Source organism: Semicossyphus pulcher, unplaced genomic scaffold, assembly GCF_022749685.1.
Source record: "Semicossyphus pulcher isolate SPU_LCO1_2020_fin unplaced genomic scaffold, fSemPul1.0.p SCAF_1, whole genome shotgun sequence".
NCBI lineage: Eukaryota > Metazoa > Chordata > Actinopteri > Labriformes > Labridae > Semicossyphus > Semicossyphus pulcher.
Genome location: NW_027211603.1, coordinates 788389 through 808124, shown reverse-complemented (window position 1 = coordinate 808124; position 19736 = coordinate 788389). Strand labels below are relative to the sequence as shown.

The 19736-nt window shown below is 44.7% G+C and overlaps 1 protein-coding gene across 1 annotated transcript in view; it reads left to right on the top strand.

Annotated features, from left to right (window-relative positions):
- Positions 1–10815, top strand: part of LOC138607908 (golgin subfamily B member 1-like) — a 42186-nt gene extending 31371 nt beyond the window's left edge. Inside the window, exons 23-31 of the mRNA XM_069680602.1 lie at positions 42–6371; positions 6622–6698; positions 7501–7537; positions 7969–8115; positions 8352–8474; positions 8671–8768; positions 8952–9044; positions 9187–9301; positions 10635–10815. Coding sequence (XP_069536703.1) covers positions 42–6371; positions 6622–6698; positions 7501–7537; positions 7969–8115; positions 8352–8474; positions 8671–8768; positions 8952–9044; positions 9187–9301; positions 10635–10793 — 7179 coding nt within the window. The 3' untranslated portion in view covers positions 10794–10815. The remainder of the gene's footprint in view (positions 1–41; positions 6372–6621; positions 6699–7500; positions 7538–7968; positions 8116–8351; positions 8475–8670; positions 8769–8951; positions 9045–9186; positions 9302–10634) is intronic.
- The last annotated feature ends 8921 nt before the right edge of the window (positions 10816–19736 follow it).

Here is a 19736-nt window from a genome sequence, read left to right as displayed (position 1 = left end):
TCAAAGAAGCTTCTGTCGAACACTCGGCTTTACACAGTGAGGTGCAAGCCAGAGATGAGCAAATCAACTGCATGAGCATTCAAATAAGTCAGCAGAAGGAATTACTTGCAGGACTTAGTCAGCAATTAAGGGATAAAGATGCATCCATCGCCCAGGTCATAGAATCTGCTTCAAATGAAAAGCTGAAACTCGGTGAAGAAAACGCGTCTCTAAAAGCACAGTTAGAAAACCTGGAGCAAGAACACATGAAGAGGCTGGAAGACATTTCCCAGCAGCTAGACGAACGTGTTTCATTCTCTCAAAGTGAAATTGAGACCAAGAATTCAGAGAAGCTCGAGCTGATTAAAGAAAAGGAAGGTCTTAAGTGTGAACTATCGCGGGTGTCTAAAGAGAAAGATGCAACCAAGAAGAAGCTTCAAGCTGCTCTCGTTGTCAGAAAGGATCTTCTGAAGAAAATAGAGAAATATGAAAAGCAGAAAGAGGAGAGTGCGAACAGTCAAACAGAGGTTTCGCTTTTACAGGAGAAATTACAGGAAGTTACAAATCAAGCAGAAGCCACAGCGAGAATGTTTGAAGATAACGTTTCTCTACTTGAGAAGAAGATCCTTGAGAAAGAGGGAGAGATTCTCCGACAGAAAACAGAAAGCGAAAGACTTGTGGAACAGTTACAGACAGAAAAACTCAGTTTGCAAAGCACTTTAAATGAGAACAAAGTGTGTTTGTCTGAACATCTGCAAACACTGACTGAGAAGAGCTCCCTCATGGAGCAGCTGCAGGCCAGTGCAGCTGAGAGAGAACACGTGTACGAGCGAGACCGAAACAGCTGGATGCAGAAATTAGAAGAGCTTCAAAATGAAATGAAGACTTGTAAAGACGAGTTACAGGACAAATCTGCCTCCGCTAACACTGCTGTTGATTTAGAAAACGAGCTTGCACAGATGAAGGTGGAAAAAGCGATGCTGCAGAAAAAGGCCCAGGCGGCCATGTTGGCACGCAAAGAGACGATGAAGAAAGCTCAAGAAAATGAAAAGAAACTAACTCAAGAACTTAATGAGCTGAAAGACGACTACAAGGCTCTCTTGGAACAACGCTGTCAGCAGACGAATGAGCTGAACGCTGTCCAGTTGAACTTTGACGAGAAGGTCAGAGAGCTGGACGACCTCCGTAAAACCTCTCTGTCTGACAGAGATGAACTGGACACTTTGAGACAGCTTGTTGAGGAGAGGGACAAAACTCTACATGATCTGAAGATGTCCCTGGCTGAGAAAGAGAGTCAGTGCCACTCTCTAGCAAACGTTCACACAGAGCTAGAAAATGTGAAATCCAGAAATACGAGCATGTCTCTTGAGATGGCAAATAACTCTGAGGCCCTCCTGGTCATGGAGCAAAGAGCAGAGGCTTTGAAATCAGAACTTCACACGGTCGAGTCTGACTTGCAGAAAGCTCACACAGAAGTAAAACAGAAAACTGAAGAGGTTGAGAAATACCAGGAAACGATTCAGTCGGCCGAGATAGAGATCCAACAAGAGAAGCAAGCTTTATTTAATGAAAGAAATGCTTTGGAGACTCAGCTGAGCATCTCTCGGTCTGCACTGGAGGAGCATGAAGATAAATGCAGACGTTTGGCGGAGGACAACAGGGCTCTCTTGGAGCAAAGCGCTCAGACGAAAGTGGAGCTGGAGACAGCAGCTGCTTCGGTGTCACAGAAGTCCTCTGAGCTTTTAACCGTCCAGAAGACATTAGCAGAAACGCAGCAGCAGCTCGGCGAGGACAAAATACTTTTGACTAAGGAGCTTGAAGTAGCTCAACTTGACTGCGCTGAACGACAAAGGAACTTGGATTTGTTAATGCATGAAAGGGAAGACGCTTTGAGAGTAATAGATACACTCAGAGAGGAGGTCAACACGCTAAATAAGCAGCTGGAGGAGTCCAAGGATGCAAACGGGCCGGAGGAGCCTGAAATGTGCATGAAACCAGACGTTAACAAAGAAGGGGCCTGTTCGCCTTGTAAATGTGCTGAAAGCTTCCAAGTGCAGCTGAAGGAGAGCGACGATGCCCTGTTAATATCTCAGGCTCAGGTTTCAGAGAAAGAACAACTGATTGCTGCACTTGAACTGCAATTACAGCAGCAAATTAAAGTCCATGAAAGGACCATTGACAGGATTGGAAAAGAGGCCGATGAGCGTCAGAAGTCTCAAGATAATGGCACCAGGATGAACGAACAGGACAGCCAGAGCAAAATTGCTCTCCTAACCAGGAAACTTCAAGCAGCTTTGCTTTCAAGGAAAGAACTCCTGAAGGAAAACTCATCTCTTAAGGACGAAGTAGAGAAGCTCTCAGCCAAACATGAAGCTGAAGAAGCCGAGTTCTCTGCTCTGGAATCATCTGTTCTGAAGTTAAAACAACAAAATGCAGACCTGGAGAACTCTGTGTTATCTCTGAGCAAGGACAAAGACAAGCTCAGCACGGAGGTTGAAGGCGTCTTCAATGATAATCGCAGTCTTTCGGCAGCTTGTGAGAGCTTGAAACTAACCATAGAAAACATCACCCAGCAGAAACAAGCCTTTTCCTGCCAGCTTGAATCGCTTAAAGACTCTCAAACAGACGAGCTCTCCAAGTGGAAGTCCAAGCACGCTGAGCTGAAACAAGAGTACGAGTCTCTTTTACAAGCGTATGAAAACGTGAGCAGTGAAATGGACAAGATGAGGCAGCTTTTGGAGGGTGCCAAAAGAGAGCGACAGGAAGCCCTGAGAAAGGTCCACAAACACGACTCTGAGATGGAGAGTTTGGAAAAACAAGCTCGAGAGATGGAGGAAGAAAATGGACGAATCAAAGAGAGGATGCACAAGTTCTCCAAAGAGAAGCGGAAGAAGATTGAGGAGCTGGAGGAGGAGAATCAGAAAATCAGAAAAGAGCTCATGGAGCTTGAAGAAAAGCACAAAAAGGAAATGTGCACGCTGACGGATGAAAATCAACAACTGGAGGAAGAGATGTCCAAAGTGAAAGAGTCATCAGAGAGTCTCAGAGAGAAGCTTACTGACCTGCAGGCGGAAAATAAGCAGCTGGCTGAAAAGGTTGCAGAAGCTAGCTGTTCACTGGAAAAGAAGCACCTGGAATCAAACACGTACACAAGTAACATGCAGCTTAAACTTGACGAAGCTCTCAGTTTGAACAACTCTTTGACTGCACAGATCGAGGCCCAGAAAACAGAACTCGGTGCTCAGCTGGAAATCAACAACCTGTTGCAAAAGGAGAAGCAGAATCTGTCAGAAGGAATCGAGAAGATACAGAATGAGCATGAACTGCAGCTGGGAAAGAAAGATGATGTCATTCAAGAGCTCAGAGACGTCATTCACGGACACAGCCAGGAGACGATCAGCCTGAACGAGAAGGTGAGGATCTTGGAGGATGATAAGTCTCTTCTGCAGGAGGAGCTGGAGAACGTTCAAGAGACTTCAGACAAAGTGAAAAATGAAAACGAATATTTGGAGACTGTGATTCTCAAAAACTCAGAGAGGATCGATGAACTGACTGAGTCTCTAACTGTTTACCAAACCCAAAACACGCAGCTGTCCTCTCAGTTAGAAGCTAGCAAAGAGATGAGTAACCGAGTCCGTCAAGAAAAAGAGAAAGAACAGCTCAAATTAGTGCGAGAGTTTGAGGAGAAACTCAAGACGGTTCAGAGAGGCAACGAGGGGTCCAAGAACATGAAGACAGAACTGCGAGAGCTGCTCAAAGAAAAGCACCAGGAGATAAATCTACTGCAGCAAAACTGCATTAAATACCAGGAAGTGATTTTAGATTTAGAGAGCTCTTTGAAGACCTCGAGCTCAGCCTGCGAACAGTTGGAGAAAGAACTCAAGAAAAGCTCGGAGAAAATATCAGTTTTAGAGGAGAGAAGTAAAAACGTGGAGGCTGATCTGATCACACATCAGAACCTCCTGCAGCAGGCCACCGAAAAGATGCTGAGTGTTGAGTGTGAAAGAGACCAGCTGGCTCTGGATCTGTCACAGGAAAGTAAAAGGTCCGAGGATCAGGTGATGGAGAAAACCAAATTACTGCAAAGTACAGATGAGAAACAAGTCAGTTCTTTTATGGAGAATCAGTTTCTGTTACAGCAACAGATAGATGAGCTAAAGCACCTGAGAGATGAAGAAAGTCACAAAGTAAATGAGCTGAGGCAGCAGCTCGACTCCCAGGATCTCCAGATAAATACTCTAAAGAGAGCAGCTGAGACTAACGAGGCCAGGCTGTCTGCGTTATCGGCTGCTCCTCCGGGCGCAGATGCTTCCAAACTTTGGAACGATTTGTACCAGAAGACGTTACACGAGAAGGACAGCCAGCTGCTCGAACAGGGTTTTGTCATCAAACGATTCCTCGAGGACATGAGAGTGAAAGACAAAGAGGTGAACGACCTTCGAGTGACCAAGTCGAGACTGGAAAGGACGCTCAATGAGTACTCTGTCGCTGCAGCTGCACAGCAGAGACAGCTGTTTGTAATGAGCGCGAGCAACGCTGAGTTTACTGAGTCTGTGGAGCTTTTGACTGTGCAGGTGAAGGAGCTAAGTGCTCACGTTGAAAGAATAGAGCAAGATAAAAACACACTGAGCCGACAGCTTGCTGACAAAGAAGATGTGATTTCCCTGTTGCAGCTAAACCTCCAGCAAACGGAGAAGATGAATGCAGACGCAGAGGCCCAGCTGCTCTTCTTACAGACCAAAACTGACAGGCTTCAAGCTGACTTTGAGAAGCAGGAGGGGATTTCTCTGCAACTGAAAACTCTGCTGCAGAGCAAAGATGCTGAGATCTCCTCCCTGCTGTCCTGTCGAGACGGACAGATGTCAGGGTATCTAGAACAACTCCACGCTAATTATCGCAACCAGGTAGCAGTGTATGAGGACAGGTTAACGTCTTCACGCTACCAAAGAGAAAAGGCTGACAAAGAGCTGAGGGCGCTCGAAGCCAAGGTCAAAAGTCTGCAAATTAAAGATAACAGGTCCGGACAGGAGAAGGAGCAGACGGCGGCTAAGATGGAGTCATTGAAGAACTCCATGGTGTCCCTGCAGAGTGAACGTGAGCGGCTGATGTCAGAATACAGAATACTGGAAGCAAAGAGTCAGTTGGGCTTCACGGGTAAAGATGGCTCTGCTGACGGTGAAGGTGGTGCCAAAGGCCTTAAACATGAAATCCGGAAATTGTTGCATCAAATGGATGATCTGAATTCAGAGAACGCGATGCTCAGGGCACAGCTGGTCCGGTACAGAGAGGACTTGAATCAGGTTTTATCCCTAAAGGACAACCAGTTGAAGGTGCTGCTGAAGAAGCAGCAGGATGTAATCAAAAACCTGGAACATCAAAAGGCTGCGGCTGAAAAGCAGCAAAGGGAGTCTCGGCTTGAACTCCAGAAGGAAGAAGAGGCGAGCAATACTTTAAAGGCAGAGATTTCTAAACTCATAGCTCAGGTTTCAAAACAAGAATCTGAAATATTAACTCTGAAAAAGGAGAAAACCATGACAGATGAAGGCAAGGTGATCTCTGATTTGCAGGAAGCTGTAGCAGCAAAAGCAGCTGAATGTAACGACCTCCAGCAAAGAGTTCTCTCTCAGAAAATCCAAACTGATGAGCTCAAGGAAAAAATGCAGCTGGTGGAAAATGAAACGGATAAAAAACTGTCAGAAGCTGAGGACAAATACAACAGTGAGCTGGACGCCTTCGAGCGCGAGGTGCAGCTGATGAGAAACGAGCGGGAGACGGCGGATCAGAGGGTGGCAGAGCTCGCTAAAGACCTCATCGACATGGAGCAGCAGTTATCAGAGGCCCAGACACAAAGCAAGGACTCAAAAGCTCAAAATGAGTCTCTGTGCAAAGCCATGGCCGCCCTGCAGAATGACAGAGACCAGCTGATTGAAGACTTCAAGACTCTGAGGAACAGATACGATGAAGAACTCCGAGAGGCTCAGGCGGCCTTGAACAAGGTTGAGCGCAGTCTGCAGGACGCCTCCTCTGACTTGGCGATGTTTGCCAAAGAGAGGGACGTCCTTGTTCACAGGTTAAAAGCTTTAGAGAGCACAGACGTAGACACAGAGCTGAACAGGTTGTTGGATGAGCTGTTGAAGGCTTTGTCAGAGAAGGAGAGGGAACTGAAGCAGGTCGTCCTGGAAAACAACACGTACAGCAGGCAGCTGTCAGCATTCTCCAGATCCATGGCCAGCCTCCAAAATGATCGAGACAGACTGATCGATGAGCTGAGCGGAGCCAAAAGAGAGGTGGAGTCCAGGCAGGGGTCGAGCCCAGAGAGCGTCCCCTCCATGAGCGTGGAGAAGTCAAAAGGAAGTGGTGACAGTGCCCTCCAGAATGAGAGAGAAGGGCCGGTAAGTCGAGTCATCAGCTGTGTTGAGTTTGGCTGCTGCTTGCGTTTCCTCTCGCTGCTGTGTTTCATTTTGTGAGAGCATGAAGGGCCGAGTTATGTTTTTGTTTTAGCACATATCATTGCTTTGACATGCATGGTGTTTGTTGGGATGCACCTGTTCTCTGTGAAATTCTCCGTTTGATAACATTTTCTGGAGGTAGTGTTATCTCTGTAACTGATGAGTCTCCTGCTTTGTTGTGATGTTATTGCAGGAGACGAGGCAGAAGATGGATGAACGACAGCAAACAGCGAAGGAGATTCAAACTCAGGAAGAAGCAGCAGATCTGAGGTCAAAAATCCTACAATTCTGAGACTGTATGACGGGCCCTCTTTATAAATATATTTTAATTGACATGTTTTGGTGTCTAAATGACAAATAACAAGACAAAGGTTTGGAATGCTCTGGTGGGTGAGTTCAGCCTGCAGCAGTGAAACAGTTCTTGTTGTTTCCACTGACAGGCTCAGATTGTTCAGATAAGATAATCCTTTATTCGTCCACAACGAGGACATTTTATTCTACATGTGACAAGATTACAGAAAGGACCCCCACAGAGACGGACACTACATCGCTCTCTGCAGAGTTTCTGCTCTGCTGCTCCTTTGGAGAAGTTTGTTTGAATCACAGTCTGATCATTTCAGTGGGAAAACAGGTACTTTAATATTTACATGCCGGTGCGAAAGCTTGACAGGCATAGCAACAGTAACCAAGGGGGGCGGGACTTAGCGAAGGGTCAATTTGAGTGGCGCGTTTGCCCTCGAGGATTATGTTGCAGCCTTTACAGCCTGTTTTGCATCTGCTGGCTTGAAGCAATATGCTGAACAAATTCAAAAACTTAAAATATGTCAGATAAAAGGGCCCCTGTTACTGAATACCAGAATACCTCATTTTATTTTGGTGGTAATAATCAATGTAAACAAGTAGAAAGTGTATTTTCCAGAACTACGAACAGCATCTGCTGTGTTCATGAAGGCGGCTCACTCCCTGTCTTGAAGTGTTTCTCCAGCAGTGTGCTTCTGCGCTCAGCAGAGACTACATGAAGGTTCAGTGAGAAAATGTTACTTATGATACTAAATGTGTTTCTGTTCTGTAGGTCGGACACAGAGAGGCAGGACACTCTGCCAGCCAAGGTAATACACACACCTTTAACTTGTACCTTTGTTAGAAAGCTGCACGGCTCATATCACAGCTGCGTTTTGTAATATCGTACGTTTTTTGTTTCGTTCCTCCTGAAGTTACGTTATATTTTTTAGTGCTATAGTATTAAAACAATCCTTGTTTTTAAATCCCAGAGGACTTTCCTGTACAGGGCTGTGTTCAACTAGAGTTATCTATGAACACATTTACTGTATTAGAATTTATAGATACAATTTGAAGGATAAACTGTCAAGCTAAAATAACTCTGTGAGCTCTGCTGTCGCTTTCTGTCGTGGCCCGGACCCCAGCTAATAAATAGAGATATGATTAATAACTTTGTTTGCTTATGTAGAAGATGTAAATATAATTTTTTAAATAAATGTAATCTATTCTTTCAACCGACCTTTTTCCTTCCATACAACAGGAAACAGCTGTTCTGGCAGGACGGAGTGGCACAGACGAGCTGGTGAGTCGGTTGGAGGCAGAGAGGACGCAGCTCCACGGCTCCCTGCAGCGCTGCGTGTATGAGATCCAACAACGAGACCAGTACTTACTGCAGCTCAACACCAAGGTATCAAACAGCTGAGCCTGTGCCGTTGTTCCTGTTGGTGTTGTTGAGTTTTGCACCCACTTCTCGTGTGATGTAGGAAGTGTAGGCAAGCTGTGTGATTATGCAACATGCTATAAACTTACAGTGTTCAAAGTCTGAATGCATGATGTATCTATACATTAATTTTTATTTAACCCCTGAAAGTGAGAATTAAAGCATTGTGAGACAACAAACTCTCTTCTCTCCCCGCCCTCCAGCTGCAGCACTCAGTGGAGGAGAAAGGTGCTGTCGCAGCTCAGCTGAGGGCCGTTTCCCAAACCCTGAGGGACACCCAGAACCGCTGCCACTGGCTGGAAGGCCAAGTCCAGAGCCAGGCTCAGGTAGATAATCCTCTAAACATCTTTAGTTCTGTGCTGCTTATATGAAAGTTCTTTTTCCACACATATTGGCATGCGTCCTCCGTCTATTTTCTTTTTTGACATCAGATAAAAAAACAAATTTTAAAGGTTTTAAAATTATTTTTTACAAGAAAACAGTTTTAGTTTCATACCTGTAATGCTGTGCCCCCACCACCAGGGGTCAGTATATGCTGAGGTTGCACCTGGAGCCCCCCAGGAGAGGAGCAACAACTCACTGATGGCTGAAACATCTGAAGCCAGCCAGCTCAGAGAGAGGTGACGACCTTCTGTCTTTCTGTGTAGTTCTGTGTGATATTCTCTGTTTATCTTTACCTCTATTACTTAATGAGTGTGTGTGTGTGTGTGTGTGTGTGTGTGTGTGTGTGTGTGTGTGTGTGTGTGTGTGTGTGTGTGTGTATGTGTGTGTGTGTGTGTGTGTGTGTGTGTGTGTGTGTTCAGGCTGCTCGAGGTGGAACAGAGTCTGGCAGATGAGAGAGCGAGGAGGGAGACGACTGAGGAGGCTCTGCGACTTGCTGAGGACAGGGCAAAGAGGTGAGACCCCAAACACACACACTGACTCATGCGCACACACACACACACACACACACACACACACGCTGACTCATGCACACACACACACACACACACACACACACACGCTGATCTAATCTCTGAAACACTCTTTGTTTTGCAGCGTGGGCTCCAGCCTGTCCAGAGACGGTCAGAGGGACTTCAGTATCGAGATGGAAACAGAAGAGGAGTGGGAAGCTCTCAGTCTGAATCCAAACCAGCCTCTAATAACAAGAAAGGTGAAGACGAAGGATTTCATTTGTTTCACCCCTGCTCATGCAAACATGTCCTTGTGGATGGTTTCTGTGGCGACGTCCATTTCAGTCCAAGCTAACACACCTGAAACTATAAACCGGGTTCAGCAGAGTTTCCAATAATCTACGATTTCGGAGCTTTAAGAAGGAGTAGTTTACGTTTTTAAACGAAAGCATGGCAGTGTGGATGAAGTCACAAGTTTAGTAGCCGCAGTAATTAAACTCTGTATTAACAAGTCACTCCCCTAAAATACACACAAGTTACATGTCAATGACATTAAGGGATTCATTAAAAATGAAACAGGTGCAGGCTGAAGCTTTAGTTTATTGTAACTACCCTTGATATAACGTTTACTTTACTTCTGGGAGGGGATTTCACTACTTGTTTAAAGTTTTATAAGAACAAAACAAAAGAAAAATAAGAGCTCGAAACATTTCATATTAAAAGCAAAGCAAAAGGTCCAAACATTTCACACGAAAAAATGAAATAAAACATTTATTACAATAACAAAACGACAAAAAACTAAACAGTAACAAACAGTTTAAAAAAAAAGCTCCAAACTTTTCTTTTTCGTTACTTTTATAGAAAAAAATAGAAATTAAAGCTAAAAATTAAATTTCATGCTAAACAAGAAAAAAACAGTTTTAAACCTAAAAACTAAACAGGACAAACGGTTCATACAAAAATATAAACAAAAGAAAAATAAAGCTTCAAACATTTAAAATTTAAATTAAAGCTAAAAAAGAAATCGCACAAAAAAAAAGCAAAATTAAATTACTAAACATTTCTGACAAAAAACAAAAACAAGAAAAAAAAAGTAGATAGAAGAAATTAAATGTTCCAAACACATCGTGTAAAATAATTATTGATAATCAATACAGAAAAAGGTATAAAATATTTCTTCCAAAAACAACACGGGGAAAACGTTCTCACATTTCATAACAACAATGTTCTCGTCTCAGTTTGTTTCTCTTCCACATTCCTGACTTTCCCCCGATCAATAAAGTATTTGATTCTGATTCTCTGTTCCTTTTGCAGCTGCTCCACCAGAAACACGTCTCTATACATCTTTTTAAAAATCATCAAATGTGTCTTTTCAAACTGTCTTTCTATAATTTAAAAACCTCTGAGGACAGTTAGGACGTATGTAGTGTGTTCAGTGTTCAGATTAACTGTGTGACAGTATTTGAACTGGTCTGCTTTGTAACTCTGATTGTTAGAGCTGATGAGGACTGTTTGTTTTTATCCTTTCTAACAGAAGGTAATATGAGAGAAAGTTCAGCTGTTTACCTGACTGCCTGCTGTCTGTCCCTGCAGGTGAAAGGGGGCGTGGTCGCCTGCCGCAGGTGGCTCAGGGGGAGGAGCCTCTACTTCTCCAGGCTGCTGACGAGCCGCGCCCGCTCTCGATACTTCTTCCTGGCCTACTTGCTCACGATGCACGTGCTCGTCTTCATGTGCCTCACTGGTGCCCTGTAACGAGGTGGCCCTGTAACGAGGTGGCCCTGTAACGAGGTGGCCCTCTGAATGACACACAGTGGCTGAATTTTACTTTGAAAGGGTGTTTTTCTTTTCCTTTTTAGCTCATGCAGCACTTTTATTTTCTACCTGTGAAGTCAAACATTGTAAAACACTAAAGCTGGCACGCAGTCGTCAGACAGAGAGGCTTCTTGTTAATGTAGAAAAGAAACTGAATGGAGCCACAGCAGGAAGGCAGGTGACATGTTTAAACACCTCTGCTGGGTTTCAGATGGACTTTAATATGAAATGTTTTTATTTATTGTTGTTGGTTTCAGGCAGAGCGAACACGGTACGTTTCCCTCAGATCAGTCTTCTCTTTGTAAATGTTAAATCAAGCCTTAAAGTGATTCTTTTACTGCTGAGGAAGCCGATCAGTTCTTCGCTCATGGCGGCGTGTTGCCTTCAGTTTCTTGTTTCCTGATCAGAGACGAAAGAAGAGTTTAAGGAGGAAGAACTCCGATGTATTTTCTTCTGTGTTAAAGCCTAAGAAGGTGCAGAAAGCCATATCTACTCTTGGTTAACACTACTGTATGAATCCCCCTCAGCTTGTTCCTGTTGCCCTGGTTGGGAACAAACATGGAAACGTCCCGTCTGTCAGTAACTAGAAGTGTTCCGATACCAGTTTCAAACGCCTCTGATACAGCCTGAAACGTTGGCTCTGGTAGTGCTCCGGTCTGTGCACAGATCACATACTGTCGTGCATTAGCCCAGATTCAAATCACCTTCTTTCACCAGAAATCAGATCTTCTTCTCCGCTCCAGAACAGCAGCCTACACAGCAAACTGCGCTGACCGCCACCTCGGAGGTATTATGGCGGCAACAAGGAACTTCTGTTTCAGAGCAGCCAGGCTGAACTGATCTACGGTCCTTCATCTTGTGACGATAGACACTTATACACGTAATAAGAGTTTCAGGTTAGGATTCCTGTAACGTTCATCGTTCCCAAAGTTAAAAACAGGAGCCGAATTATCCGCAAAGTTCTCGTCCCCTCATACACAAACTGATCCGGCTCTTAAAACCAGTAAAAACACAGAATAAGCAGCTTCATGTTAACGAGAGAGGGAGTGTGTCACACAAACCGTCTCCTAACAGATTATTTATGTTCATACTGACTTCTCACAGACTGACAGACTAGATAATAACATAAACCTTTCAGTCATTTAAAGAGGGTTGAACCGGAGCCAAGATATACAGAGATTATAATAAATATACAGCGTCGGCGCAGGGTTGGAAGGTAACTGTATCTGAAGGGGGTAAATGGTATGGGAACATCTCTCTGTTACTGTTTGTGTAACATCCCAGTCACAAATGTCTCCACCAGCTGCTGCTTCTCTTCCCGCCTGGTCTCATACTTTGCACATAATCGCGATGCTGAGTTAAATCTATGCACTGAAACTCCAAATGTGTAAATAATCATCTCGTATAAGCTGAGAAGCTCGACTACACCTCTCCCACTCCCTCCTGTTCCCTTTAAAGCCAAAGGTGTCCGTGTTCTCACCTCGGCCGCTTCATGAAGCGCTCTCATGCCCGTTAAAGATGGTGGGAGACGACGGCTTCCACGTGTCCTGAAACGTCACCGCGCTGTCGCGGTGTGCCATTAAATGGACTGCTAAAGATAAAACCAGAGGATGTAAAAGTGTATTTAAGATATTTATTTGTGCATCCTCTCAAAGTATGCTGTACAATGTCTGTTATGGACTGTATGTATGTATATATACATTTCTATCCTCTCTGCTCGATGACTGTACATTTCCTCTTGATTGTTAAAACATGTAACTGATATGAGACTGGATTTTCACAATAAGAGCTCAGTTAACAAGCCAGAGAAAGCAGAGTAAAACTTGTCCTGGCTTGTTAATTGACCCAGTTTTGTAGAAAGACATGGTTGCTGATGTGTACATAAAGGAGCGATTGATGGACAAAACGATGAACTGAATCTATTTATGAAAAACTACTGATAAATTGTGCAGATGGCATATTTTCTCTGCTGCCTCTATTTTTAAGAGCTGCTGGCGCTGTCGGACTTTTGATGACGTGAGGCTGAACTTGGTGCAATACTGTGTCAGAGGGGAACTCTTCCAGGTCGCCCTTCACCATCTCCAGAGACGTTTAATAAAAGCTTATGGAACTTTTCTTCAGTTTGCCTGCATGGTGTGTGTTTGACCGACAGCCTGTGAATCGCTTCGTTTTGATTTCACTTCATATGAAAAGACTGAACGTGACCAGAAGCCAAATGTTAAGTGGATTTTAATGGACCTCTTAGACAAATATCTCAGCGCTAAGAGCTGTCAATCAATCAATCACGGATGAGACGTATAAAGATCTTCTTCACTTGTTTCATTAACTTCATTGGAAATCTGATTTTAGCAGTCAGACAGATTTTAGAGAAGAGGAATCTCCAACATGGCAGCAGTGAATTCTGTGAGCCGTAATGGAAATTAGCGACAGATGCACGATATCATCGGCACGTTATTGGTATCAGATATCGGCAAAAACTCCAGTATCGCTCATCCCTAAAATGAGCCATTTTCTGTCTATTTTGTGCCGATATGACTCGGCGAAGGTTCTCAGAAGTCTGCTTCCATAAAAAGTTACTTGAAGCTCCTGTGAGGAGTTTTGTGCTGGTTATGAAACAGACTGAAATTAATTCTGATCACTTTACATGACCTGCCAATCACACCAGACCATCAGGGACAAGATTGATATAATTTATTTCTGTATAGTTATTTTTAATGTGTGATGGCACCCCGGGCTTTGTTTTCTGCTTATTGTCAAGACACTTTTCATATTGATACCCTGTGGTGTACTCAGGCTGTTTGAGGGGCAGGGGCACAAAAGGGCAACAGCTGTGTGCTGTGGGGCACGGGGCAACAGTGCATGGTGAAAACATGTGAGTGTAAATACATTATACGATTACGTTTACAGTGTGTTTAAATTCTACATGCTAACCTTTCAACATGCTAACAAACTCTAAAATCAACAACAACAACAACAACAGAGACATTTTCAACCAGAGGCATCCAGTGAGGTCACACTGTCTCACACCTACGAGCGTGTGGAGGCCAATACATTAAACAGCGCTGCCTGTTCGCTGTGATTGTCCTTGAGATCAAAGCATGATGCATGTTCAGCTGACGGGACATGATTTAGGTTAAGGCACGCAAAGACCGAACCTTTAAGTCTGACGTCTGTGGACAATTTACTTTGTCGCGTGCTGAATGATAATATTTGGCCAATTTTTCAACCTGCCTCCACTTGATGTTGGAATAGTGCAAAACTTCATGACTGACAACATTCATGTGATCGCCCGCTAAAGTAAGAAGAACAACTCTGGAGTCATTTTGGGACGCCGCACGCTGACCTCGTACTTTCCAGCTACATTCCCCCAGGTGGCGCCCTCTTCAGGTTGAACAGTTTTCACTGAGCTAAGAAAAAAAAGCCCCCCGAACATTAAATCATATGCAGAGAAATCTACATCATTTAGTCAGCATGGAAAAACGTAAAGCCATATTAAGGTCAATGAACCTGACTCAGTCTTTTCATTGTGTGCTTGAATTTCTCTGTCTGTGTGTTTTCGTGTTATTTTACTTCCTGTTTAAAGAAAGGTTAAAAACAATTCTATAAATATCGCAGGAACAGGTCGTCATTGATCGATTGATGCTCAAAAACTTTTTAACAGTGTAAATATTGCTGATCACTTTTTATCTCAGGTTTGATTTGTAATACAGCCATGTAAAGTGATTTATTAGCTCTATTGCAGTGGTAGGCTATACATAATAAAATCACCTTGCTAGCAGCGTCCCTACTGTGAAGCATGGTGGGTTAGCATCATGCTAGCTGGGAGTCAGAACTGAGGGAAGGATGAACTCCTTCACTCTTTGACCATCATTTATGAACCCAGATGTAAAAGCTGAGAAGATCTTTGAGGCCCACCTGCAGGTACGAGGACTCATTTTAAAGGCAACCAACTTTAGGTTGTGATAAAGTGATTGTTTGGTATGAAGCTTAAACACGACTGCAGGGAGAATGAATTTACTTTTGGTTTTCATCCCCATCATAAGACGTCTTAGAGTAGCATTAACAAGGCCATGCTTCATGATACAACTATGAAACTCCCAACACACGTTCAATATCGGTTGAAATACATCTGTGAAGAACTGAACTCCTGTTCGACAAACTTTAAGGGACCTGGTGAGTTTTTAGTCGGCCCTGAGCCGATTCACCCCTGACCTGGATAAAGACAAACGTGTCTGAGCGAGCGTGCAGCCCGTGGCCTCAAGATTTATTCTGACTTTCTTTTCCTCACAGAAACTTTAATAAAGCTGCCATTGAAGTATTTAACTTCTGTCTTCTTCTAGTTTTGGTGTTCATCAGGGTTAAAAACAAAGTCTCTTCAGGGACACAGAGACCAGACTCTCCAGAGGCCGCAGCCTCAGACGTCTCTGACATGCTGTGTTTAAAATACTGCAGTCCATTGTGCAGCTTGTCACACTATTTTCTGAGTTGAAAACTACAGTACAATATAATTTATTACTACTTCAGTCCCCAGGGAAATGTCCGTCATTTCTAACCGCCCAGAAAGAAACAGATTTTAGAACAAACGGAGAATATTCATGACGAGCTGCAGCCGAAGTGTTTCTAAACGCCGCCACGCTGCGTCTCATGTTCAGAGAAGCTGCAGACCTTTTTTATATATTTTTTATTACGATCTCACATTCTGTTTCTGTCCAAGGCTGCGTATCACTCTGAGTGTCACACGATCGATGTTAAAGATCTCTGCACGCCGGCCTCCTCTCAGGGATTTAACATGAAAAAAGGAAAGACATTTACATTTAAGATTAGCCAGGCTGCAGCACACCTGTGCCTCATGTTGTGGGACATGAGCAGCAGTTGCGCCTCAAATGTACAAACATTTAAAACAATAAAGTCACATGCTGATATGATCGCTTATGTTTTATTAAAGCTTCTACTACAGGTGGAGCGTCACAGGATGTTTAATGTAATGTGCACATGAAGCCATTAGATGGCAGAGTCTTCTCATTAAACAGCAGAAACAGGAACCTGACAGGCAGAGATCAGGGTGAGACAACCCTCGTCCTCCTCACGCCGGGCTTTCACTATCTTCTGTTTCATGTGTTTGTCCCATTTGTCTTTTTCTGCTGCAGCTAATCAAACTGTTTCCTGATTGGTCACTTTTCATCCTCTTAAATATTCACGAGGAGATTCCCTTTTTTACACGTGTGATCTTATTTCATGTGATGAATGTGAAAGGATGAAGACCTCCCTCATGGATCCAGATGTTCTGCAGTCCTCGGCTGCTGTTCTGATGTTTCCTCTGTAAGCGGTTGTTTATCAGAGACAAACGTCTCTTTGCCTTCATGTTGATCTGTTATTCTGAAAAGTCATCAGTAAAAGTCACTTTGTCCTTTTGTTGTCAGTGAAAATCTGATTCAGTCCGAGAGAAGACTTTTCTTTTTGATGCTGACGGAGTTGAATCACCGCTTTACAATTTTATCCCTCATCAATCAATCTACTTCATATAGTGCAGAGTGACCGTGCACCGAGTCCCGACACACTTCATAATAAAACAGTTTGAATTAAAACAACCACATTCGTCTAAATTAAGGATTCAACTATTCACCCGTTATCTATGCAGCCTATCCTGTTCAGGGTCGCGGGGGGTGGAGCCTATACCAGCTGGACTGATCACCTGTCAATCACAGGGCTGACACACAGAGACAGACAACCTTTCACGCTCACATTCACACCTACGGGGGACTTAGAGTCACCAGTGAACCTAACGAGCATGTCTTTGGACTGTGGGAGGAAGCCGGAGTACCCGGAGGGAACCCACGCATGCACGAGGAGAACATGCAGACCCCACACAGAAAGGCCCACTACGCCTGAACCGGGACTCGAACCAGGAACCTTCTAGCTGTGATTATCATGCACCATGGACCCAACACACTTTACGATTCTTAGAGACACATGTTTACGATGCGATAAAGCAAACAAATGAAACAGCTTGAATTAAACCAACAGCACAACAACAGTCGCGGTGGCTGCAGGCTAAGCTAGTTAGCCCCCACCTCCTCGTCCTGAAGGCGTCTCAGGCCAGGCGTTCTCCCAGTTGGACGTGCCTGGAAAACGTCCACAGGGAGGCGCCCAGGAGGATCCTGATCAGATGCCCGAACTCCTCACCACCTCACCACCTCCTTTTGATGTGAAGGAGTAGACACCCGCTAACACTGGCTTTTTGGCTTAGTGGGAAAGGTCACAGTCAGCAGTCAGACCCGGGTAATTATCGCCTCAGCTCCGTCGGTAACTTCTGCGACTCCTCGTCATCTCAGCGACAAATTCCGCCCGTCTCCGTCCGAGCAGCGCTCGAACATCGTTCTAGATTCGTCGGCGCCGAGTTTGATAAACAGACTGAATGAGAAACAGATACAATAAAGACCTAACCACCGTAACATCTTCACTGGTTACTAACCCTGTCTCCGGCGTGTTTGTGATGTCAGACGGTGACGCAGCAGAAAAGAGACCGACAGGAGGATACTTCACTGGCAATGGGAAAAGAGACAATCGGCATCTATAAGCGGGTCTTCCCGGGTCTGTCAAACCTGCGTCAACACGTTCATTTCAGTGGGAATGGGATACAAGGCTGAGCCCAGAAACCCTGCGGAGGAAACTCATTTCAGAAGTTTGTATACACGATCTCAGTCTTTCGGTCACTACCCAAAGCTCGTGACCACAGCTGAGGGTCGGAGCGTAGATCAACCGATACATGGAAAGCTTTGCCTTTAAGCTCAGCTCTCTCTTCATCACGATGGTCCGGTACAACGCTGCATTACTGCTGACGCTGCTCCGACCGTCTGTCAATCTCACGACCCATTTTAACCTCACTGTGAACAAGACCCCGAGATACTTAAACTACTTCACTTGAGGCAGAGGCTAACTCCTGTGGAAGAAAATGGATGGATGGAAAGAGTCGTCTTGTAGGAAACCTGCGTCTGGTTTGGCTCCTGCGGCCTTCAGCCCTCTATCTATCGCCTCATTGTTGTACAGCTTCTGATCTCTCTCTCTCCTCCTCATCAATCCTGTTATCCTTCTTTCTCTTTATCTGTTTCTTTCTCTCTTCCAACCAGAGTGAAATCAGTCCTCCAGTTCCCGGTGACCCACTTGCCTCCAGCAGCAGAGGAAGAGAACCGGAGGAGTAGGAGAAAGAGGGCGGGGAGGTAGGTAGAGGTGAAAACATGTGGGAGTCTGCAATGATTAATGTGCTTTCAGAGATGGAGTGAGTGAGAGAGAGAGGGAGCAGTGAACGAGGGCATCTGGGATGTGTGGTGGCGGAGCGAGTACAAGTAGGCTCCGGTAAAGGTGCGCTCAACAAATCAATGACCCCATCTTCATCTTAATGCATCGAGCTGAAACAGTGGAGCATGTAGGCATATCAGAAGAAACACTCGAGCAATTATATCTGCAGGAGGGAGAGAGGGACTCCAACAACTCTGCCAAATCACTCAAGAACGGCTCCGACACGCCGGCTGGACTCGATGATTTTATCTCTCCAGGGAAGCAGGAAGGACGACTTTCACACAGATCAGGTGGTGCGATGATCAGTCGTCGCTCTGTGACCTCCTGATACCTGCAGGATCGATCGTCAGCTGTGACCTCCTCCTCTCCACAAACGAACGGACTGTTCGCTCACTGTGCATCACATCACTTTGGTAAACACTGCTCAGGGTTAATCTCATGTTTTAAATATTATAGTACTTAAGCTCATCTGAATACGGAGTTCCTCAAGGGTCAATCTTAATCTCTGTGATATTCTTCATTCAGCTTAGTATTAACATCTGTATATGTGACAGGGTCAACAGAGCAGCAGGGACCACAATGGCAGAATGTTCTGGAGACGAGCTGATAGACCGAGTCCACAATGATCCACATCTGTACGATGTGTCGTTGCCGCTGCACAGACACAAACATGCCTGTCAAACAGCTGCAGACAGATAAGTTCTGTTTTAGAAGTCGACGTGGAAACCTGCAAAACTAAATGGGAACAAGTCCGGGACCGTTACGTCCGAGCACAGAGGAACATGTGACGGAGCTGACGGTGTGTTCTGTCCACCGAACACTCAGAAGCTGTTTCTGCTCTGAGCTCAGAGCGAACATCACGTAACCTCCTCGAGTGTTTACACATTCACACATACGGAGGTCGCATGAGGACACTGACCACCTTTAGCTCTAAACCTTAAACAACAAGGATCTAGTGTTGTATGAAACGTGACACCTGGTGTGTTCTTGTGTGTGTTTGTGTGTGTGTTTGTGTTGTTTGCACACTGCAGGACTTCACTCTCTGCTCTCTCACTATTCTCTTTTTAGACCTACACTTTTTTCACTGTCCTATATAATGTCCCACTTCGCAATTAGGTCTGCTGCTGGTGTGTTTGGAGAGGAGCAGCGAGATGGAGACTCTGCCTGGTGTGTGTGTGTGTGTGTGTGTGTGTGTGTGTGTGTGTGTGTGTGCGTGTGTAGTATTCTGTGTTTCATCCTCACACTGTTCTCAACTTTCAGAACGCCTTTCGTCGCCTCTGGAATTTGGTTTTCTTGCAAACGCGTTCTGAGCGAGACCTCGCCCTTCATTTTCTCTCGGCCTTCTCCTGGCTCGTCTTCCTCCTCTTCCACTTCCTCTTCCTCTCGTCTTTCTTCTTCACTGAACACGCCTTGTACATACATGAAAAAAACACACCACGGTCATGTAAACATCCTTTCAGTCATATTTCAGTCGTTCATCGCTCTCCCGCCTGTGTCCGGATGCGTCGTGTTATTTTTGTCCCACCACAACCACTCACAGAAAATGACCCACATCAGCATCTTTACTGGCTCTCGTACGACATGCAT